This window comes from Moschus berezovskii, chromosome 11 (assembly GCF_049115385.1).
Source record: "Moschus berezovskii isolate FMDL1 chromosome 11, NW_MosBer_1.0, whole genome shotgun sequence".
Lineage (NCBI taxonomy): Eukaryota > Metazoa > Chordata > Mammalia > Artiodactyla > Moschidae > Moschus > Moschus berezovskii.
This window is the reverse complement of record NC_142470.1, coordinates 81,548,140-81,572,253: the sequence shown is the minus strand read 5'-3', so window position 1 is coordinate 81,572,253 and position 24,114 is coordinate 81,548,140. Positions and strand designations below refer to the sequence as shown.

Sequence of the window (24,114 nt, the reverse complement as noted above, 5' to 3'; positions counted from 1 at the left end):
GGGCATCAGAAGGCAGACACTGAAATCATAATCACAGAAAACTAGTTGATCTGATCACAAGGACCACAGCCTTGTCTAACTCAATGAAACTAAGCCATGCTGTGTGGGGCCACCCAAGACGGACGGGTCATGGTGGAGAGGTCTGACAGAATGTGGTCCACTGGAGAAGGGAATGGCAAACCACTTGAGTATACTTGCCTTGAGAACCCCATGGACAATATGAAAAGGCAAAATGATAGGATACTGAATGAGGAATTCCCCAGGTCGGTAGGTGCCCAGTATGCTACTGGAGATCAGTGGAGAAATAACTCCAGAAAGAATGAAGGGATGGAGCCAAAGCAAAACCAATACCCAGTTGTGGATGTGACTGGTGCTAGAAGCCAGGTCCGATGCTGTAAAGAGCAATATTGCATAGGAACCTGGAATGTTAGGTCTGTGAATCAAGGCAAACTGGAAGTGGTCAAATAGGAGATGGCAAAGGGAACATAGACATTCTAGGAATCAGTGAACTAAAATGGACTGGAATGGGTGAATTTAACTCAGATGACCATTATATCTACTACTGTGGGCAGGAATCCCTTAGAAGAAATGTAGTAGCCATCATGGTCAACAAAAGAGTCCGAAATGCAGTACTTGGATGCAGTCTCAAAAACGACAGAATAATCTCTGTTCATTTCCAAGGCAAACTATTCAGTATTACAGTAATCCAAGCCTACGCCCCAACCAGTAACGCTGAAGAAGCTGAAGTTGAATGATTCTATGAAGACCTACAAGACCTTTTAGAACTAACACCCAAAAAAGATGTCCTTTTCATTACAGGGGACTGGAATGCAAAAGTAGGAAGTCAGGAAACACCTGGAGTAACAGGCAATTTTGGCCTTGGAGCACGGAATGAAGCAGGGCAAAGGCTAATAGAGTTTTGCCAGGAGAACGCACTGGTCATAGCAAACACCCTCTTCCAACAACACAAGAAAAGACTCTACACATGGACATCACCAGGTGGACAACACTGAAATCTGATTGATTATATTCTTTGCAGTCAAAGATGGAGAAGCTGTATACAGTCAGCAAAAGCAAGACCAGGAGCTGACTGTGGCTCAGATCATGAACTCCTTATTGCCAAATTCAGGCTTAAATTGAAGAAAGTAGGGAAAACCACTAGACCATTCAGGTATGACCTAAATCAAATCCCTTATGATTATACAATGGAAGTGAGAAATAGATTTAAGGGACTAGATCTGAGGGATAGAGTGCCTGATGAACTCTGGACGGAAGTTCGTGACATTGTACAGGAGACAGGGACCAAGACCATCCCCATGGAAAAGAAATGCAAAAGAGCAAAATGGCTGTCGGAGGAGGCCTTACAAATAGCTGTGAAAAGAAGAGAAGTGAAAAGCAAAAGGAGAAAAGGAAAGATATAAGCATCTGAATGCAGAGTTCCAAAGAATAGCAAAGCTAATGGAGGTGATGGAATTCCAGTTGAGCTATTTCAAGTCTTGAAAGATGATGCTGTGACAGTGCTGCACTCAATATGACAGCAGATTTGGAAAACTCAGCAGTGGCCACAGGACTGGAAGAGGTCAGTCTTCATTCCAATCCCAAGGAAAGGCAATGCCAAAGAATGCTCAAACTACCGCACAATTGCACTCATCTCACAGGCTAGTAAAGTGATGCTCAAAATTCTCCAAGCCAGGCTTCAGCAGTATGTAAACCGTGAACTCCCAGATGTTCAAGCAGGTTTTAGAAAAGGCAGAGGCACCAGAGATCAAATTGCCAACATCCGCTGGATCATGGAGAAAGCAAGAGAGTTCCAGAAAAACATCTATTTCTGCTTCATTGACTATGCCAAAGCCTTTGACTGTGTGGATCACAATAAACTGTGGAACATTCTGAAAGAGATGGGAATACCAGACCACCTGACCTGCCTCTTGAGAAACCTGTATGCAGGTCAGGAAGCAACAGTTAGAACTGGACATGGAACAACAGACTGGTTCCAAATAGGAAAAGGTGTACGTCAAGGTTGTATATTGTCACCTTGCTTATTTAACTTATATGCAGAGTACATCATGAGGAACGCTGGGCTGGAAGAAGCACAAGCTGGAATCAAGATTGCTGGGAGAAATATCAATAACCTCAGATATGCAGATGACACTACCCTTATGGCAGAAAGTGAAGAGGAACTCAAAAGCCTCTTGATGAAAGTGAAAGAGGAGAGTGAAAAGGTTGGTTTGAAGCTCAACATTCAGAAAACAAAGATCTGGTCCCATCACTTCATGGGAAATAGATGGAAAAACAGTGGAAACAGTGTCAGACTTTATTTTTTGGGGCTCCAAAATCACTGCAGATGCTGATTGCAGCCATGAAATTAAAAGACGCTTGCTCCTTGGTAGGAAAGTTATGACCTACCTTGATAGTATATTAAAAAGCAGAGACATTACTTTGCCAACCAAGGTCCGTCTAGTCAAGGCAATGGTTTTTCCCGTGGTCATGTATGGATGTGAGAGTTGGACTGTGAAGAAAGCTGATCGCCAAAGAATTGATGCTTTTGAACTGTGGTGTTGGAGAAGACTCTTGAGAGTCCCTTATACTGCAAGGAGATCCAACCAGTCCATCCTAAAGGAGATCAGTCCTGGATGTTCATTGGAGGGACTGATGCTAAAGCTGAAACTGCAATACTTTGGCCACCTCATGCGACGAGTTGACTCCCTGGAAAAGACTCTGATGCTGGGAAAGGTTGGGGGCGGGAGGAGAAGGGGACGACGGAGAATGAGATGGCTGGATGGCATCACCGACTCTGTGGACGTGAGTTTGAGTGTACTCCGGGAGTTGGTGATGGACAGGGAGGCCTGGCGTGCTGTAATTCATGGGGTCGCGGAGAGTCGGACACGACTGAGCGACTGAACTGAACTGAACTGAAAGAATAGCAAGGAGAGATAAGATAGCCTTCCTCAGCAATTGCAAAGAAATAGAGGAAAACAATAGAATAGGAAAGACAAGAGATCTCTTCAAGAAAATTTGAGATACCAAGGGAACATTTCATGCAAAGATGGCTTGATAAAGGAAAGAAATGGTATGGACCTAACAGAAGCAGAAGATTTTAAGAAGCGGTGGCAAGAATACACAGAACTGTACAAAAAAGATCTTCACGACCAAGATAATCACGATGGTGTGATCACTGACCTAGAGCCACACATCTTGGAATGTGAAGTCAAGTGGGCCTTAGAAAGCATCACTACGAACAAAGCTAGTGGAGGTAATGGAATTCCAGTAGAGCTATTTCAAATCCTGAAAGATGATGCTGTGAAAGTGCTGCACTCAATATGCCAGAAAATTTGGGAAACTCAGCAATGGCCACAGGACTGGAAAAGGTCAGTCTTCATTCCAATCCCAAAGAAAGGCAATGCCAAAGAATGCTCAAACTACCATACAATTGCACTCATATCACACACTAGTAAAGTCATGCTCAAAATTCTCCAAGCCAGGCTTTAGCAATACGTGAACCGTGACTTCCAGATGTTCAAGCAGGTTTTAGAAAAGGCAGAGGCACCAGAGATCAAATTGCCAACATCCGCTGGATCATGGAGAAAGCAAGAGAGTTTCAGAAAAACATCTATTTCTGCTTCATTGACTATGCCAAAGCCTTTGATTGTGTGGATCACAACAAACTGTGAAAATTCTGAAAGAGATGGGAATACCAGACCACCTGACCTGCCTCTTGAGAAACCTGTATGCAGGTCAGGAAGCAACAGTTAGAACTGGACATGGAACAACAGACTGGTTCTAAATAGGAAAAGGAGTGCGTCAAGGTTGTATATTGTCACCCTGCTTATTTAACTTCTATGCAGAGTACATCATGAGGAACGCTGGGCTGGAAGAAGCACAGGCTGGAATCAAGATTGCCGGGAGAAATATCAATCACCTCAGATATGCAGATGACACCACCCTTATGGCAGAAAGTGAAGAGGAACTCAAAAGCCTCTTGATGAAAGTGAAAGAGGAGAGTGAAAAGGTTGGCTTGAAGCTCAACATTAAGAAAACCAAGATCATGGCATCTGGTCCCATCACTTCATGGGAAATAGAAGGGGAAACAGTGGAAACAGTGTCAGACTTTACTTTTGGGGCTCCAAAATTACTGTGGATGCTGATTGCAGCCATGAAATTAAAAGACGCTTACTCTTTGGAAGGAAAGTTATGACCAACCTAGACAGCATATTAAAAGCAGAAGTGTTACTTTGTCAACAAAGGTCCATCTAGTCAAGGCTATGGTTTTTCCAGTAGTCATGTATGGATGTGAAAGTTGGACTATAAAGAAATCTGAGTGCTGAAGAATTGCTGCTTTTGAAATGTGGTGTTGGAGAAGATCTTGAGAGTCCCATGGACTGCAAGGAGATCCAGCCAGTCCATCCTAAAGGAGATCAGTCCTGGGTGTTCGTTGGAAGGACTGATATTGAAGTTGAAATTCCAATACTTTGGCCACCTGATGTGAAGAGCTGACTCATTTGAAAAGACCCTGATACTGGGAAAGATTGAGTGCAGGAGGAGAAGGGGATGACAGAGGATGAGATGGTTGGATGGCACCACTCGATGGACGTGAGTTTGAGTAAGCTGCACGATTTGGTGATGGACAGGGAAGCCTGGTGTGCTGCGGTTCATGGGGTTGCAGAGTCAGACACGACTGAGCGACTGAACTGAACTGAATGTCAAACAATGTATACACACCTTTAATGTTAAAAACATAAAGTTCTTTGGCATATTTATTACCAATGCGTTTCCCAATTTGTCATATATTCTTCAGTTATATGCTTTGTGGTATAATAAATTTTATTCAATAAATACAATCTTTGTAATTGCTTTTACTGTTCAAAAAATCCTTTCAATTAACTCCTATCGTGAAAATTACCATTATGTGTTTGAGAGATAAAGTGATTTGGAAACATAAAAGTTAAATTCCTTTGATTGTTAAAAAATATACAATATGCCTAATTAGTAATAATGAGAGATGCCGCTTATTGGATGCATTGAATGAGCTAGATTTTGGGATTTATTCACTTAAAAAAATAACTTAGCCAAAATCACACAGCTCATTTCTCTGTACCAATTACTGCTTTTAAGTCACTCTACAAATTAATAGTAATATTAGGAATTCATGTAACTTTCCTCACTGAAAACAAAAAACTTCTTATTTGATCAAAAGAGTCATAGAGCTGTTTATTTTATGTGCAGTGATTGAAGGGAAGCCATGAATCATCACATTCTTTTAAGGTTTGCATAATCTTCTAGGAAAGCACACCTCACTTTTAATGCAGTTTCTTCTTGGTTGCAAATTTGTATTTTATACTTGTCAATGATTAAACAACTCTTTAGTGCTTGTATTAAGAATTGTTTACCTATCATAAACCACTTGAACTTGCTAGACATGAAATTTCCCATTCCACCATCCCCACTTGGAAAAGTGCTTCCAGGAATGGGCAACCACACTCTTCTGAAAAAGGAAACAAGACTGAAGGCACCTGGGTCGAACTGAGCATACAAATAGCCATGTATCAGGTTGGCTTGAACTGAGATAAAATAGTTTCAGTAACAAAGGTGGTGTTGTCTCCTGTCTTCAGATCCTCTTCCTCTTGGATTTGTAGAAGAGACCTTCAAAATTAAAAGTAAAGAAAAGCATGTTTCCACCCGCAAAATTCTGTGTTTCTTTTTCTCATATCTAGCTAACAAGAAAGAAAATTTAAGCTATTTTTTATTGTGGTAAAATATACATAATATAAAATTTACCACTTTAAGAATTTGTTAAGTGTACAATTCAGTGGCATTAAGTACATTTACATTGGTGTATGACCACCTCCAGAACTTCTGCATCATCCAAAATGTAAACTTTATACTCATTAAACAAGAACTGCTCATGACCCCCTTTCTTCCAACTCCTGTTAAGTACCCTTCTGCTCTGTTTCTATGAATTCATGTACCTACGTCATATAGGTGGACTCAGACGATATCTCTCCTTTTGTCTCTGGCTTCCATCACTTAGCATAACGCCTTCAAGGTTCATGCATGTTGTGGCACCTGTCAGAATTTCATTCCTTTTTTAAGGTATATGTCACAGTTTGGTTGTCCATTCATCCACTTGGCTTCTTTCCACCTTGGTTGTGAATAATGCTGCTGTGAACATTTGTGTGCTCAGTCAAGTGAGGTCTTAAACTGCAGTGGAACGCTGGGTCCTCTTTCCATTTCGCCTCCTCTGTGCCTCTGTTCCAGTCCAGATCTGAATCCCTCCGTGTGGTTGACTGTAGCTACATCAGTCTCACAGGGTGTAAGGAGAAATTTTTAAAAACCCCACTTTACCTTTACCCTTTCTTCCTTGGCTGAACTTTGTCCAGTCAGGTTTATTTATAAACCACGAAAAGCTCATTAACAGGATCAAGCATTTCTGCAAGCTCGCTTCTCGCTTTTGTTACTGCAGGAAGGCACTCGGCAGGGATAAGATTGTGAAACATGGCTGAGGATAAAAGCAAGAGAGATTCCATTGGATTAAATGCAAAGGAAGGCCAGACAAACAATGGGTTTGTACAAAATGAAGACATCCTGGAGACTGACCTGGACCCAAGCAGCCCAGCAGCCGGGCCACAGCACAACACCGTGGACATCCTTGGCCCCGGGGAGCCCGACGTGAAGGATGTCCAGCCCTACGCTGGGATGCCCAAAGAGGTGCTATTTCAGTTCTCGGGCCAGGCCCGCTACCGGATACCGCGGGAGGTGCTCTTCTGGCTCATCGTGGCTTCCGTGATGGTGCTCATTGCGGCCACCATAGCCATCATTGCCATCTCTCCCAAGTGCCTGGACTGGTGGCAGGCGGGACCCATGTACCAGATCTACCCAAGGTCTTTCAAGGACAGCAACAAGGATGGGAACGGAGATCTAAAAGGTGTGTGCCTTGTTTGGGGCAGGGCGGGATGAGCTTGCTTTAGGGCTTGTTGTCCTTGAAGCTCATTATGCCTGGGCTGTGCGGTAATAAGCACATTCCACCCAGTATGACTGATCATGCCTTTCTCCTTGTTTATGATATTTTAAAAAGCCACTCAGCAGAACCCAGCAATTCTTAGCATATGATGAAAGGATACTTGCTGGAGCCCTTTGAGCCCCCAAAGGGCTGTTAAGTTTATTGCCTAGTAGGAACTTTTGCATAGTCATCTGATCTAACTTCCTCCATGAGCAAGTTTCCTTCTGAAATGTGTCCTGCTTCTGTGTACTTTAGAGTTGGTCATCTCAGAGTGACTGTTTAGAATCTTCAGAATCCCTTTTCCAAGGTGCACAGTGGCTAGTTTGATAATCTGACAGAGAGAAGAAGAGAAGAAGATTAAGTGATATCTTTAAAATGTATAGACTGAGTCTTTGAAGCTTAAATCTTGAGAAATGAAGAAAAGGTATAGTGTGGGTTGGTCATTAGTTGAATTGATTATTTAAAAAAATATCCATCTTAATAAAGAAAGTAAAAAATATTTTTAAAGTTATGCTAATAATTTCCTAGTGTGTTATGTGTGGAATGTCCTTATTATTTATTGCTCAAATGAGGACAAAAACCAATCACAGGAAACTGCCCCAGGCAAATTGGTTGATATGGTTACCCAGTTAAGGGACACAAATAAACTAATAAGATAATTTTTGATAATGCTGTTTGGCTTGAAGAAGACAAAACAATGATTTAAGAGTATGGGATAGAGAAGGGAATGGCAACCCACTCCACTGTTCTTGTCTGGAAAATCCCATGGACAGAGGAGCCTGATAGGCTACAGTCTGGGGGTTTGCAAAGAGTTGGACACAACTGAGCACCTGAGCACACACGAATGTATTGGGTATATAGCTCTAGATGCCTGATATATAATAGCTTGCTGAATTGTTTGTTTTTGGCTAGTTGCTTGGCTCCCTTCCTGGTGCTTAGTATCCCTCTTTTCATTGCTGTAGAGTCTGTAAGGCCCTCCATTCTGCAGCCCCTTCTTCTGGCTTACCAGAGAAGGCCCCAGTCCAGAATTCTAATAGGTGGCTTTCCTTGCACACTTCCTATAACAGGTCACCCACTACTTCCTCAATTAATGGACAGCTTAGACTCAGAAACTGCAGACTTTGAGATTGTAGTTGTTCTTGAATATAGTATATAAGGATTGATTTATCACAGAACTGTGTGTTCAAGGCCTGACCTTACACGAAAATGTCTGAAAACATCAGGGAGTCCTCACAAAACTCCTCACAAAACTCCCAACTCGTATTTCAGTTCAGTTCAGTCACCCAGTCGTGTCCGACTCTCTGCGACCCCATGAACCACAGCATGCCAGGCCTCCCTGTCCATCACCAACTCCCGGAGTTCACTCAAACTCATGTCCATCAAGTCGGTGATGCCATCCAGCCATCTCATTCTCTGCCGTCCCCGTCTCCTCCTACCCCCAATCCCTCCCAGCATCAGACTCTTTTCCAGTGAGTCAACTCGTCGCATGAGGTGGCCAAAGTACTGGAGTTTCAGCTTTAACATAAGTCCTTCCAATGAACACCCAGGATTGATCTCTTTTAGAATGGACTGGTTGGATCTCCTTGCAGTCCAAGGGACTCTCAAGAGTCTTCTCCAGCACCACAGTTCAAAAGCATCAATTCTTCAGCACTCAGCTTTCTTCACAGTCCAACTCTCACATCCATACATGACCACGGGAAAAATCATAGCCTTGACTAGATGGACCTTGGTTGGCAAAGTAATGTCTCTGCTTTTTAATATGCTATCTAGGCTGGTCATAACTTTCCTTCCAAGGAGCAAGCGTCTTTTAATTTCATGGCTGCAATCAGCATCCGAAGTGATTTTGGAGCCCCAAAAAATAAAGTCTGACACTGTTTCTACTGTTTTTCTATTTCCCATGAAGTGATGGGACCAGATGCCATGATCTTAGTTTTCTGATTGTTGAGCTTCAAGCCAAACTTTTCACTCTCCTCTTGTATTAGGTTGGTACAAAAGTAATTGAGGTTTTGCATTGCTGAATTTTGCTTTTTGATATTGGAATACATTCTTAAATAAATGTGATTATGTTATGTATCAAAAAGAAAAGAGTATAGGAAGTGGTAATGAGCTTAGTCGAACTTTAAAATGCTTCAAACACACTCCTAAAATCTTCAGCTTTCTTTAGTAAACTAATAAAAGACTTCTTCTTCACACTCATATAATTTTTCTCTTAAAAATCATCCTGCATCTTAACTAATTGAAATATCTGACCTTCAAGATGCAGTTCAAACCCACTTCCTTCATTAATCTGTGTTTAACTTCCTGATCAGAGGGGGCGCTACCCTCCCCAAACTCTTTCAATGTTTTGGATGGAGCAGCACCTCTGGTGCTTCAGTGTAACATATCTGGGTGACTTTCCTTCCAACCCCTCAGCCCCTAGCATGATCCTATCACCTGCTGCTTCTTACAAAGTAAATGCTTTGCAAAGTGATGTTTTGATGGTATAAAGCCAAAAACCCTATACCCCTAAAATATACTACCCACTTCCTGGCCCTCCCTCTGTAATCTCCTTCTAAATTCCCCATACAAAGGGCAACTTCTAATCACCTCTCACATTTGTCATTTCCCATAACTTTTCCTTGAAGGACTGGCTGCTTCCTGTACTTAATAGGTATTTTTCTTAGAGGTTGAGAGGATTTTGTTCTAATTTGAAAAAAATGTTCAAGGTTTCAGTTTAGTCTATTGCTTTCTGTCCCCTGGAATGTGGACATGGGAGATCCTCTGTTACTCTGTGTCTATTTGACCTCTTAGTTTTTAATCATCCTGTTCCTTTGTGCTTATTCTTGATATAAATCAAAATTTTGACTTTAATCTGACTTAAATCAAAAATTTTTTTTTTTTTGTGAAATCAAAATTCTTTTGTTGCCTGTTGATACTCTAGGAGGTCTCACAGCCATCCACGGAAGGGAACTGAAGTGTAGTCAGGACACAGATAAGCAGCCTGACTCCTGCTTTGGTCTCAGCAACTTCTGACAGGGGTCCCACAGGAAGTTACTGCAGACCGAATACTAAACTCGGACTCTGCATTTAGGACTCTGAACTAGAAGCACTTCCCTGCACTAACTGTCTGCTAATTATCCTACGGGGTCCCAAGAACAAGAGTTTCATTCCTATGTCTCTTCTCATTTAAGTCTAAAGTTCTCTTCTGTATAAATGCTTGACTTCAGCGCTGTCCAAAGGAAATAGAATGTGGACCACATAGGTAATTAACAATTTTCTAGCCGAAGAATCGATGCTTTTGAACTGTGGTGTTGGAGAAGACTCTTGAGAGTCCCTTATACTGCAAGGAGATCCAACCAGTCCATTCTAAAGGAGATCAATCCTGGGTGTTCATTGGAAGGACTGATGCTAAAGCTGAAACTCCAATACTTTGGCCATCATGTGGCGAGTTGACTCACTGGAAAAGACTCTGATGCTGGGAGGGATTGGGGGCGGGAGGAGAAGGGGACGACGGAGAATGAGATGGCTGGATGGCATCACCGACTCTGTGGACATGAGTTTGAGTGAACTCCGGGAGTTGGTGATGGACAGGGAGGCCTGGCGTGCTGTGATTCATGGGGTTGCAAAGAGTCGGACACGACTGAGCGACTGAACTGAACTGAACTGAGCAGCCATATTAAAAAAGTAAAAGAGAAACGAGTGAACTTAATTTGAATAATTAAGTTTAATTATTTACTTTGTTTAATCCAACATATTGACTATCATTTGAACATACTGTTGTTGTTCAATCGCTCAGTCGAATCCAACTCTTCACGACCCCATGGACTGCAGCACACCAGGCTTCCCCGTCCCTCATCATCTCTGCAGTTTGCCCAAGTTCATGTCCATTGAGTCGGTGATGCCATTCAACCATCTCATTCTCTGTTGCCCTCTTCTCCTTCTGCCTTCAATCTATCCCAGCATTAGGGTCTTTTCCAATGACCAGCATCAGGGTCTTTGAAACATATAATCAATATAAAAATATAAATGAGCTATTTTAGATTCTTTCTTTCCATACTGGGTCTTCAATGTCCAGTGTGTGTTTTACATTTACAACACATCTCAGTTTAGATTAGTCACATTGCAAGTGCTTGACAGCCACATGACAAGTGGCTGGCTACACACTGGACAGTGCAGCTTAGGTCACGTGACCATCAAGAGTGCATACATTATTCTTCTTTGTATCTTGGTACTTAGCCCAGCATCTGGTCTGGATTAGGTGCTTGAAAACCATGTGTAGAATAAATTAACAATAGTGTAGTTTTGGTTTTAAGTATAAAATATGAACAAACCACAGACAGATTTTTAAAATATTATGCATTGATGTTAAAGTTCAAAGGTTATTGCCAGAAGACTAATTTGCTGTTGGTTGTAGAACTAGACCTTGCTATTTGAATCTTACCCAAATTAAAAAAAACCCAAATATTTCTGTCTTAAGCCTATTCATTTTATTTTTAATCGTTCAGCTAAAAAAAAAAACTATTTTTCATGGCTTTGACTTTTGCCTTCAGGTATTCAAGATAAATTGGATTACATCACAACTTTAAATATAAAAACTGTTTGGATTACTTCATTTTATAAATCATCCCTTAAAGATTTCCGACATGGTGTTGAAGATTTCCGAGAAATTGATCCCATTTTTGGAACAATGAAAGATTTTGAGAATCTGGTTGCAGCCATACATGATAAAGGTAAATTGAATGAAAGGTGGGTGGGATGGTTTAAGGAAAGCATTTCTCCAAATGCTTAGCTTAGAGCATTTTCTTCTTCATTATTGTATTATTCTAATATAATATTATATAACATAATATTATCTTAACATTTGAAATGTTTTCACTCACTAGGTTTGAAATTAATCATCGATTTCATACCAAACCACACCAGTGATAAACATGCTTGGTTTCAAAGGAGTCGGAACCGGACAGGAAAATATACTGATTATTATATCTGGCATGACTGTAACTATGAAAATGGCACAACCATACCACCCAACAACTGGGTAAGTCCCGACATGCTTGATTTACAGAAGTAAAACTGGCAGATCTTCAGTTATTAAGCTGGCTGTTTATAAAGCCCTTTTAAAGGAAAACGAGTGATAGCTATAGTTTATGAGAAGGGAAACAAATTTCCCAAAGAAATAGAAATGAAGTCCCAAGCTTCTAATCGTCTGTAGGTTCGGATTTTTCATTTCATTGTAGAGCTGATTAGCAAATTAAAACCTATGCTCTCTGTTAACCTCTCTTTCCTTTATTTCCCCCTCTGTCCAGCTGAGACCCCACATCTTATTTGTTTAGTAACTGTCTTGCTACCCTCCAGACCCTTTTGCCTTTCTGACTTTTTGACTCCGTTGTCCAGTAAAACACGAGCCATAAAAGAACTCAACCATCCATTTTTTCTTTACCTGAACTTTGGTATCCAAGCCTCTGGACATATTCATTGTCCCTATCTGAACTGATCCATACACTCTTTTGGGGGAATTTTACTAAATCCAACTGATCAACATACCCTCTCTCCTCTTCAGACATCTTACCCACCTTCACCGCATCTCATCACTCTCAGCAGCAAACCCAACTTCAAAGGGAGAACAGAAGCTGACACACCTGCCTGTTTCCTTCCTCTTCCTGTTCACCTCTTCTCCACAGAGACCTTGTCTCTCCTGCTTGAGAGAAAGTCCAGTGAAATCTGTTTTAGATAAACAATGAACAATTTTTAGTGTAAAATATTTGGAATACACTTGCACTAAAAAAGTATTCATTGCTTTTCTGAAATTCAGATTGAATTGAATGTCTTGCAGTTTATCTGGCAGCTCTCCTTCTGTCCCAGGTCAGTCCCTCTGTGTACTCTAGTTCATCTTCTCTCCTGCTTTCTACAGACCCTTTTTCTCTGGATCATCTCTCCCGACTCCAGGGCCTTCCTCTTGACCTCCCTAAGCACTAAAAGAGGCTGACTCCTGGGCATCAGCTTTAAATGACCCAAGGGCACTCAAACGATGAGTGTCTAAAGTTGACTGTGTGATCTTCTCTCCCAACCTCCCATATCCGAGGTTATGTGAATGGCACTAATTTGCACAGCCTGGTGAGCAGCCCTTTAGCAAGTCCTGGTAATTTCACCTCTTCCCAGGTGGCTCAGTGTTAAAGAATCCACCTGCCAATGCAGGAGATGTAGGTTCAATCCCTGAGTCGAGTAGATCCCCTGGAGCCGAGGAAATGGCAGTCTGCTTCAGTATTCATGCTTGGGAAATCCTGTGGACAGAGGAACCTGGTAGCCTATAGGCCACGGGGTTGCAAAGAGTTGAACACAACTGAGTGATTGAGCAAACACACAGTTTTCCTTTTTACCACTCCACCACGTTTTAAAATGATGATACCATTAGCCAACATCTGCTGAATGCTTACTGTGCGCCAGGCTCTGAGTGTTTTATATTGATTGCATTCATTAATCCCTTTAATTCACTGTAGAGTCTCATGGGTTGGGCTTTAATTCCTGTTTTACAGATGAGCAGACTGAGGCAGAGAAATGTTAGGCACGTTGCCCTGGTTCACAGCTAATAAATGAAAAGGATGAAGACTGTATCTAGTCTAATTTTTACTGAGTGAACATGAATTGGTACAACATTGAGGTCTTAATTTTACATTTCTCTAACTGCTGATGATTACTTATCTAATTACTAATTATTGATGTACTAGTTGCCTAACTAATAATGATGCTGAATATCTTTTCATACATTTATCCACTTGAGCTTCCATTTCTGTTGCACATCTGTTTAGTGGTTTCTTTTTCCAATTTTTTGTTGGATTGCTGGTCCCTTTGAAATAGATTTGCAGAGTTTATTTTTTTGTATTTTGTATACTGATCTATGCTGTAAAAATCTTATCCTGGTTTGTATTCAGGTGGCCATGAGGTGATCTGGTGAGAGAATGTTTCCTCAAAAGGCATCAGCTACTACTTAGCTTGGGTCGGACACGACTGAAGGACTTCCCTTTCACTTTTCACTTTCATGCATTGGAGAAGGAAATGGCAACCCACTCCAGTGTTCTTGCCTGGAGAATCCCGGGGATGGGGGAGCCTTGTGGGCTGCCATCTATGGGGTCACATAGAGTCGGACATGACTGAAGTGACTTAGCAGTAGCAGCAGCAGCAGCATTTTAAATGGAATGATTCTAATATTTTTCTGAAAATACCATTTAAATAATCGCTCTATTTGGATTCAAGCTCCAAGATCAGTGAAATGTGTCTTTCTCCCAAATTGACCATCATTTGCTTTTCTTCACAAACAGGAGTCCAGAGCCTCGACAGAAGTTTCCAGAAAATAGATTAGAAATGTCTGCTCCTTACATTGAGAGCATTGATTTGATGTTGTGGTTGTTGTGAACAGTTTCTACTGTACAACCACTTCTGTGGGGCACTAGGCCAGCAAGTGGAATTTTAGGGAATTGATTTATCTAGTGCTCTCACGAGAAGGAAAATTCTAGGGACCTGTGCACCTAGTCTGCATGGGGCTGAAGATGACAACGATCATTTCTTTGTGGGCAACACCATCATTGAAGCCATGCTAAGGAACTGATCTGCTCTTTTCTGTTTGCTAGTTAAGTGTGTATGGAAACTCCAGTTGGCACTTTGATGAGGTACGAAAACAATGCTATTTTCATCAGTTTATGAAAGAGCAACCTGATTTAAATTTCCGTAATCCTGATGTTCAAGAAGAAATAAAAGTGAGTACAGACATCCACGTAAACTTCTCCATTTCATGGGTGCTTAAGTGGTTATTTGCTCCACTTTGTGTTGAATAGTAATTGTGTGAGCAAAATCAAGCAGTGCAATTCAGTTCTGGGTAAGGTGTCTGATGCAAATACAGACTCTCAGATATGTCAGCGGCTCTTTCCTTCCTCTAACCCCAAATAATCGAAATGGGTGGAAGGCAGAAACACCTGTTACCTTAGCTCTGAGATGCCTCTCTGCCTGTGCTAAGCTGGCACAGCTCCTGGATCTGGACCTGGCCTCATCATTGGCTTCAGGGAGCTTCTGCGTGAATTATTTAGCTTTTCTGTGTCTTGGATCCCTTGTCTATGAGGCATGATTGATGGTGCAGTGTTTGTCTCACAGGGACTTTTTGGAGCATGAGTTGATATAACCCACGCACAACACTTCTGTATTCACTCAGTAAATATCAACTTCTTATCTGCTCCATGTCAGGTCTGGTTCTAAGCAGTGGGAATGCAACAGTGAATCAGAGAAACCCCACCCTCAAGGAATTCCCAGTGTCCTTAGGGGAAGGCAGACAACAGCTAAATATTTAACATGTCAGGTGGTGATGAAGGCTTAGAGCTTCGGAGTGCCAGTGAGAAGTGGGCTCAGAGACACCCCTATGTTGAGATCCCATTTGCACAAAAACCTGATGTTTGCAAGGCAGCCATGTGAACAGCTCGGGAAAGAGAACTTCAGGCAGAGAGAAGAGCAAATGCAAAATTCTCTGGGGGAGGTTGAGTTCCATGTGTTTCAGAAATGACCTGGGGGCTGCTGCACAGCACTGCCAGGCACAGCAAGTGAAATTTCAAAACGTTCAGTTAAATTTTAATTTCAGTTAAACGATGAATAGTGCAATATTTAATACATTCTTCTACTAAAAAATTATTCACGGTTTATCTGAAATTAAAGCTTAACTGGTTGTCCTGTATTCCATGTGGCAACACTACCAATGCACTTCTGTGAAGTGAGGGACAGGGTTGGGGAGTTTGGGTGTAAAAATGAGGGTGAGGGCTGATGCTGTGGGGCCTTGAATGCTGTCACAGGGACACTTGCTGAGCTCAAGATGATGCTCTGTGGTCTGATGATGCTCAGATTTCCTGCAGCACCCAGGTGAGAGTTGATGACACTCATGCCTGTATAGTGGTGGTTCTAACAACACCTGACACATAATTCACAGTAAACATTAGCCATTTTGCTGTTTGCATTATTACTTCTGCTGTGGCTCTCATGGGCAAGAATTTAGGATACTGGGGTAGGGCTCTGAGGTCAGTGAGGAGGAAATCCAAATAGAACAGAGCAGGGAGTTGTGGGTCTCTTTCTACAAATCATCATGTTGGCCAGATGGAGAGGATGGCTTGTTGGAGTCAGAACACCTGTATCCCTTAGTCTGTTCTTGTTTTGTTTTTAAATAGCAGCTTTATTGAGATATAATTGACATACCACAAAATTCACCCCTTTCAAGTATATAAGTCAGTAGTTTTAGTATGTTTACAGGATTATGCAAGTATCACTACTAATTTCAGACATTTTCATCACCCACCAAAAGAAACCCCATACCCTTTAGAACTTACTCCGTCTGGCTACCACATTTTCTCTCTTAGAGCCCTGGAAACCACTACTTTACTTTATGCCTCTATAAATAAGCCTGTTCTGGACATTTCACATAAAATGGAATCATATATCTATCTAGATGTCTGTGACCTGTATCTATATTATAATCTGTATTTAATTTCTTGAGAAACTATTTTCCAGTGTAGCTGGACCATTTTACATTTTTATTAGCAATGTATGAAGTTTCCATTTTCTCTGTATCCTCACTGACACTTGCTATTGTCTAAGCTTTGATAACAGTCATCCTAGTGAAGTGGTATTTCACTGTGGCTATGAGTTGCATTTCCCTAACAGCTAATGATAGTGAGCATCTTTTCATGTGCTTATAGTTTATTTGTATATTTTCATTGGGGAAATGTCTATTCAAATCCTTTGTCTATTTTAAATTTGTGTTATCTGTCTTTTTGTTGAGTTATAAGAGGTTTTGTGTTTTTTTTTTAACACATTCCGGATATATGATTTGCAATTAATTTTCTTCCTTTCTATACGTTGTCTTTTTACTTCCTTGATGGTGCACTTTGAAGCACAAGAGTTTTTAATTGCTGTGATCTTCAACTTACCTATTTTTTCTTTTCTTGCTTAGCTTTTAGTGTAACATTTAAGAACCACTGCCTCATCCCAGGTCGTGAAGATTCAACTCATGTTTTCTTTTAAGAGTTTTGTAGTTTTAGCTCTTACACTTAGGTCTCTGATCCATTTTTTGTTGATTTTTTTGTATACGGTAAGAGGGAGTCTAACTTCATTCTTTTGCATGTAGCTATCCAGTTATCCCAACAATATGTGTTTACCAAAGATTATTCTTTCACCATTGAACTATCTTGGAACCCTTTTGAATATCAATTAATCATAAACATCGGGGTTTATTTCTAGGCTGTGACTTCTGTTCCACTGATCTGTATGTCTGTCCTTACGCCAGTATGATCTGGATTACTGTAGTTTTATAGTAAGTTTTGAAATTGGGATGTGTGAGCCCTACAACCTTGTTCTTTTTTTTTCAAGATTGTTCGGCTGTTCTGGGTTCTTTGCACTTCCCTGCGAATTTTATTATTTGCTTGTCAATTTCTGCAGAGAAGCCTGCTGGGATTGTACGAAATCTGTGGATCAGTTTGGGGGAGTATTGCCATCTGAACAACATTAGCTCTTCTGATCTGTGGACACAGGATGTCTTTCTGCTTACTCAAGGTCTCCTTTAGTTGCTTTCAACAGTGTCTTCTAGTTTTCAGTGTACATATCCTGCACTTCTTTTGTTAAATATATTCCTATAAATTTCTTAGTTCTAAGGCTATTTTTACTATATATGTTTTCCAGAATTTAGATGAATTGCTTTGAGATCTTGAGAAGTAGGCACCTTGTCATGGCAGCCTTGTCTCATTTGGGGGAGGGGAGGTAGACACAGTCAGTCCACTAACGAGGGGTTAGTTTTAAACTTCTCGGATGGAGTGTGAACTTTCCTCTTCTCCATCACTGAAGATCATTTATACACTCAAACCCCCCACTCTTATTAGGCACTTACTTTGTGCCAAGTGTTTTACCAGCATCATCTCATTTAACGCTCCAAACAAACCTAACTTAGGAGATTTTATGACCATGACTGTTTTACAGAGAAGGAAACAAGCTTAAAGAGGTGACACCACCCACCTTGGGACTAAGGGGACAGGATTCAAACCCAAGCACCGAGATTGTGGCATCCATGTACTTAAATTAACCACAACTCCATGCCTAATCCGAGAGAACTGCTTCTCTCTCTTGAGTTTTCACTGTTTCTGCACAGTTTTTGTAAGGAGGTTTTTAATTGGAAATTCACAAATGAGAGCATAAACCAGTTGGTTTATCAGGCAGTGAATTTCTCCAGGCTCCTTGAAGCAATATTGATGGATTGCCTGGAGATGTTTAGACAAATGTGATAAATTTTGCCAAAATGTGCCAGCAATACATTAATTCATTTTTGGCTAACCCAGCAATTGTCTTGAAGGCATCCAAGTAGTGGAGGACGTAAATAGGAGTCTTAGTTACTAGCCTTGCAGGATGAAATCCCTCTTGTGATGAATCATTACCACCTCTGGTTGAGAGGTTAGACATTTTTTTTGCAAGACTGGTTTAGAAGGTTTCCTGTTAGAAGTAAATAAGAAAGGCTGAATGCTCTAAGGGAAGGCTCTTCGCTCCTGGAAAGGGACCTTTCACATGAAGGGACTTCTGACATCCCCCTCCTGCCAGCAGCACTTATCTTCAAAGCAGAGTTATGCAGGTTAATAATTTGCAACCCTGAGAATTTGTGGTGAGGAGGCATTTGGAATGAGTTGTGCTTGCATACTAGCTTGTGCTCAGGACCTGAGCCTTCTTCCTCGGGGCTCCCATCAGATTTCAGCTTATCTGCACGGTGGGAGGCTGGCAGGCAGGGGACACCCAGCACGGAGCATCCTTCTTCTTCCTCTTTGTCCTCTCCCTTGCACTGGCCATTAGGGGTTTGGCTCTGCCCTGAACCTTCCAGGGCTAGGGCTTTTTCAGCTAGAGAAGTCAGGAAGTCTTCTCAGAGGAGGGGGGTGTTTATATTTGTCTAGTATTTTATAATTTTTCTATCAGTTTGTTTTTTATTTGCCCTCTAAATCCCTTATTTGACAAATAAGGAAACTGAGGCCCAGAGAGGTGATCAGTGGACAAGCTGCAGAGCAGGGAAGAGACTCCAGATGGCCTGGCCCCATGTCTGGGGCTCAGTGTGATCCCGAAACCACCCACGTGGGAAAGCTGAGCCCTGGAGTAGAGGAGTTAGTGTATTTACAGCAGCTGGGGACTGGGAACCAAGATACCCTCCCGGCTAAAGATGGGATGCAGAGCATAAGTAATGGTTCTGTTCTGCCCCTACTGAGCACGGTATTGCTGGAGACAAGCAGCTCAATTCAAACTAAAATATACTCACTACCTGCTTTATAAGCCAGCTCTATGCTTGATGCTCATCACTGCAGCATCATGTATGTATGACATGTATGTCATGCGTATGACATGCGCTTCATTATAAACCGTTCCCTCATTAAACAGCATGCGTTGTGCATTGGCTGTATGTCAGAGCAGGCTGATTCTGAAGAGGGACCCATGTTGTGGTCATCATGGGCTATGTAATGTACTCTGGAGCGGGGTGGTAGGCAGATGGGAAATAGAGGGTATACCTGGATATAGAGATACAGATATAAGCAATGAATCCTAGAGAGTGAGAAAGACTGAGCCGAGCAAAGAGACACAGGTGGGAGTGTCCCCAGCAGAGAGAAAGCACAGTCACAGCACAGTGGAGGTGCTGGGAGTTGTCCACTGTGAGTACATGCTGTCCCAAGGGTGGGTGTGTGATCAGACGAGGTAAGAGAGGTGGGTAGGAACCACATCATGAGCTGCATTGGAGGCCATGGTAGGATTTGGGTTTAAAAGGTCTTGGGCAGGGGAATAATTTTTCATTTGCTCTGGGAAAAATCAGTCTGGTTTGTGATGAAGGCATTTGAGTAAGGCAGGTTTGAAGGCAGAAAAGCTGGGGAGGTGGGTGATGCAGTAACTAGGAAAGAATGCTGGGAGGTTGGGCCAGTAGGGTGGCGGGGGCGGGGGGGTAGGGGTTGCAGAGGCATCATCAGTCCTTAGAGAGGAGTCTGGTGTGACTTCCAGGTTGCAGATTTGAATTCTGGCTGGGTGGCAGGTCCGTTTCCTGGGATGGGAGATATGGGAAGAGTGGGTGTGTGTGGGGGGTCTCAGTTGTGTAGAGTTTGAGCTCTCTGTGAGACATCCAGGTGTTCAGTGGGTAGCTGGCTAGAATGCCATGGAGCTCAGAGGAAGGTCTGGTCCAGAGAGAAGACTCTGGGACTTGTTGCCATGTGGACAGTGCCCACAGAGGTCAGGCAGGTAATATCAGTGAGTGCACTGGGCTGGCTGAGGTGAACCAAAGGGCCGTTTGTCATTTATCTTGAGGGGGTTGTTGTCATGTGGGAATGATGGCCAGCTGTAGCAGGTCCTCCAACTAAAAAAATTAAAGTAAACATAACAAATGGAGTACCGTCTGAGCCACCAGGGAAGCCTATAAGGGCACCACACGGTTCCAATTATGATGTACCACTTACTTGTCATCTGAGCTTGATCAAGACACATCTCTCTGTGTCTCAATTCCCCTGATGGTAAAATAGGAACCATAATGGTACATGCCTTGTGGGGTTGTTTGGGGATTAAGTGGTTTAACCTTTGTAAAGCACTTAGGACATTGTGGTGCTTATTATATATGTAAGGGGTCCCCAGCCTCCAGGATCTAATGCCTGATGATCTGAGGTAGAGCTGGTGTAATAATAATAATAGAAATAAAATGCACAATAAGTATAATGAGCTTGAATCTTCCCCAAACCATCCCCCTACCCCCAGCCCCTGTCCATAGAAAAATTGTCTTCCGTGAAACTGGTCCCTGGTGTCAAAAACAGCCGGAATAAGTACTTGTTAAATAATCAATGAGTGATAGATAAATGCGTCAATACTGGTGTGAAATGAAATGGACAGAGGGTGTAAGATGGACCCCCAAGGAGTATGAATATTTAAAGCACTGTTGAGCAGACAGAGAAGTCACAAACCAGGAGCGTGGTATCCTGGATCTAAGTCCTGTGAGTATTTCTAGATGACAGGGTTAGTCTGTGTTGTCAAACATGGCAGAGAGGTCAGGTATAAGCTTCCTGGGTAGCTCAGCTGGTAGAGAATTAACCTGCAATGCAGGAGACCCGGGTTTGATTCCTGGGTTGGAAAGTTCCCCTGGAGAAGGGATAGGCTACCCACTCCAGTATTCTTGGGCTTCCCTGGTGACTCAGTTGGTAAAGAATCCTCCTGCAATGCAAGAGACCTGAGTTTGATCCCTGGGTTGGGAAGATCCCCTGGAGGAGAGCACAGCAATCCACTCCAGTATTCCTGCCTGGAGAATCCCATGGACAGAGGAGCCTGGCAAGGTACAGTCCATGGGATCGCAAAGAATCAGACACAAATGAGCAACTAAGCACAGCACAAAGACCAAAGCATCAGGTGACTCTGGCAGCAGTGCCTCATTTAATCCTCACAGAATTCCTGTAAGGAAGGTATTATTTTATTGATGAGGAAACCAAGGTTTTGGAGGTCATGCATATAACCTAAGTTATGCAGCTGGACAGTGGGGGAGATGGGATGGTCCATTTATGGGTCAGATCTATGTCCTGCTTCCGGAAGAGTCCGCAGAGAATTTTACCCAGATTTCTGAAGATCAGTAGGGCTGGTTTGCCTTCCTTGCTTATAAGCAGAGGATATGGTTTTCTCTCTGTCCTTCTGAAATATCCTATGCTTTCTCATTCTTTCTTGAGACAGATGACCTGGGGTATATGTCATTATCAAGAGGATGTCTTATATATCATCACGTGTAACAGCAGAGCCTTTCTTTGTCCCAAACCTTTCATTTTACATAAATGGATCCGGTAATGTCAGTCACCTCAAAAGGAAAGATTTGCCTCAAGGTTTTGAACTGATTCCTTTTTCACTCAGAGGAGCGAGTTGTTTAAGGAGAAAAGAATGTAGACATGCCTGGTGGAAAAACCAGGGCTGCGTGATGTCATGGGAGTGAGTTAGAAATTGGGGACACAATGTACTGTCCTTAGAGTCCCATGGTCCCTACATGGGTCACCCAGGCCTGGGGAACTAGGCTCTGTGCCCATTTCTGCATCCAGCACACTAGGGAGCTTAACTGGCATAAAGAGATGGTTAAGCTTCCCTGGTGGCTCAGAGGTTAAAGCGTCTGCCTCCAATGCGGGAGACCCAGGTTCGATCCCTGGGTCGGGAAGATCCCCTGGAGAAGGAAATGGTAACCCACTCCAGTATTCTTGCCTGGAAAATCCCATGGACAGAGAAGCCTGGTAGGCTACAGTCCACGGGGTCGCAAAGAGTCGGACACGACTGAGCGACTGAACGGAACGGAACCATTAAAATCTGGAATTCTCTTTTTTTACCTGGTTGAGAATAAATAGCACAATGAAAATATTTTTCAAGAGCCATTTAGCAAATTTTAGATTATCTGGGTGAAGACCTCAGCGTGTAAAATGCCTCTCAAAATGGATACATGTATATGTATGGCTGAATCTCTTTGCTGTCCACCGGAAATGATCCTAGCATTGTTAATTGGCTATACTCCAGTATAAAATAAAAAGTTTAATAAAAACATTTAAAAAAGACTCTCAAAAACAAACATCCGACTTTTTAAGTTTTGTCTCGTCAAACAATGATAACATCTCTTACCAGACTGCAGTGAAAACCCCTGCCAGGGCCATATGCCTATGCTGGGGTCAGTGTTTCTCATTCTTTAATGTCGGCTCAGTAGCTAGCAATGCTGAGATCCCCAAAGTGAATGAGGACCTCGTGAAGAAAATGAATAGCTTTATTCTAGGAAATCAGTGCTCAAAAGCTTAATGTTTACAACTGCATGGTGTTTAATGTTTCTCTACATTCTTGTCAGAGTCCACTTGAGTGGATTAGTTATTTGTGCCCCACCCCGGATTCTCTTCCATTGTTCTCTCATGTTAAGAACAGCGCCACCTAGGGGTGGACCCCGGTTGTATGGGATCTGAAGGTTATTAAAACTTGGGGCTTTTTTAAAAATTTAAACTTTTAATTTCATATTGGAGTATAGCTGATTAACAATATCTTAATAGTTTCAGGTGAACAGTGAAGGAATTCAGCCATACATATACATGTATACATCCTCCAAACTTGGGGGCTTTTTTTAAAATAAAAAGAGTATAAAATTAGGTACAGAAAAAAAAAAAAAGTGGTTATTTAGAATGAAAAATGAATGTGAATAGAAAGGGGCCCATGCAGTGAAGGGTCCTAAAACTTAAGCTTGTTTAGCTTCATGCGAAGTGGGTCCTTAGAGCCACTATGGATCTTGTTCTATGAATGAGGTGACTTCCTATCTGGGGCTTCTCTAACTGAATCTTGAACTTAACTGCCTTCACTTCCTGCCATCCTGCTGCACTGACCCCCCTGGAAAGTCCTGCTGTTTCACCCTTGTGTTACCATGCTCCTCTCCTTGAAAGCTTTATCATGTCTGTGACTTAAGTATTTTTGCATTAATATTTGTCTGCTGCTGCTAAGTCGCTTCAGTCGTGTCCAACTCTGTGCGACCCCATAGACGGCAGCCCACCAGGCTCCCCTGTCCCTCTCCAGGCAAGAACACTGGAGTGGGTTGCCATTTCCTTCTCCAATGCATGCAAGTGAAAAGTGAAAGTGAAGTCGCTCAGTCGTTTGACTCTTAGCGGCCCCATGGACTGCGGAGTCTACCAGGCTCCTCAGTCCATGGGATTTTCCAGGCAAGGGTACTGGACTGGGGTGCCATTGCCTTCTCCAATATTTGTCTAGCTGAGGATTCTTAAAAAAACCCATGAGACCTAGGATTGTGTCTGGGTTGTGTTGTATTTTGCACATGGTTCTAGTTCCAAGGCCTATTAGCTAAGTGCCTGGTCCCTAGCTGGAACCCAAATACTTATTGAATGAATGAATTTGTGAAGGACGCTAGTAAGAATAGATTTGTGGGTCTTGTACCCCAAAGAGAAATTCCACTGGGTAGGGCCAGCTTAAGGGCATTTGGGTCAGCTGTGTTCAAAATGAGGCTTGTCAGCCACAGAGTCTGCTCTTAGATTTGAAAAATTTGTTTAAGCTTTGCCATTCAAAGTTTCACCTTAAACGGACTGACATCAGCCTTGCATTCAGCCTAGAGAAAC

At 42.3% G+C, this 24,114-nt stretch overlaps 1 protein-coding gene across 1 annotated transcript in view; it reads left to right on the top strand.

Annotated features, from left to right (window-relative positions):
- The window catches only part of SLC3A1 (solute carrier family 3 member 1), a 61,803-nt gene that overhangs the window by 21,483 nt on the left and 16,206 nt on the right, over positions 1 to 24,114 (top strand). The window contains exons 2-5 of the mRNA XM_055399587.2: positions 6,461 to 6,922; positions 11,527 to 11,706; positions 11,860 to 12,014; positions 14,602 to 14,727. Of these exons, the coding sequence (XP_055255562.1) occupies positions 6,493 to 6,922; positions 11,527 to 11,706; positions 11,860 to 12,014; positions 14,602 to 14,727 (891 nt within the window). The 5' untranslated portion in view covers positions 6,461 to 6,492. The remainder of the gene's footprint in view (positions 1 to 6,460; positions 6,923 to 11,526; positions 11,707 to 11,859; positions 12,015 to 14,601; positions 14,728 to 24,114) is intronic.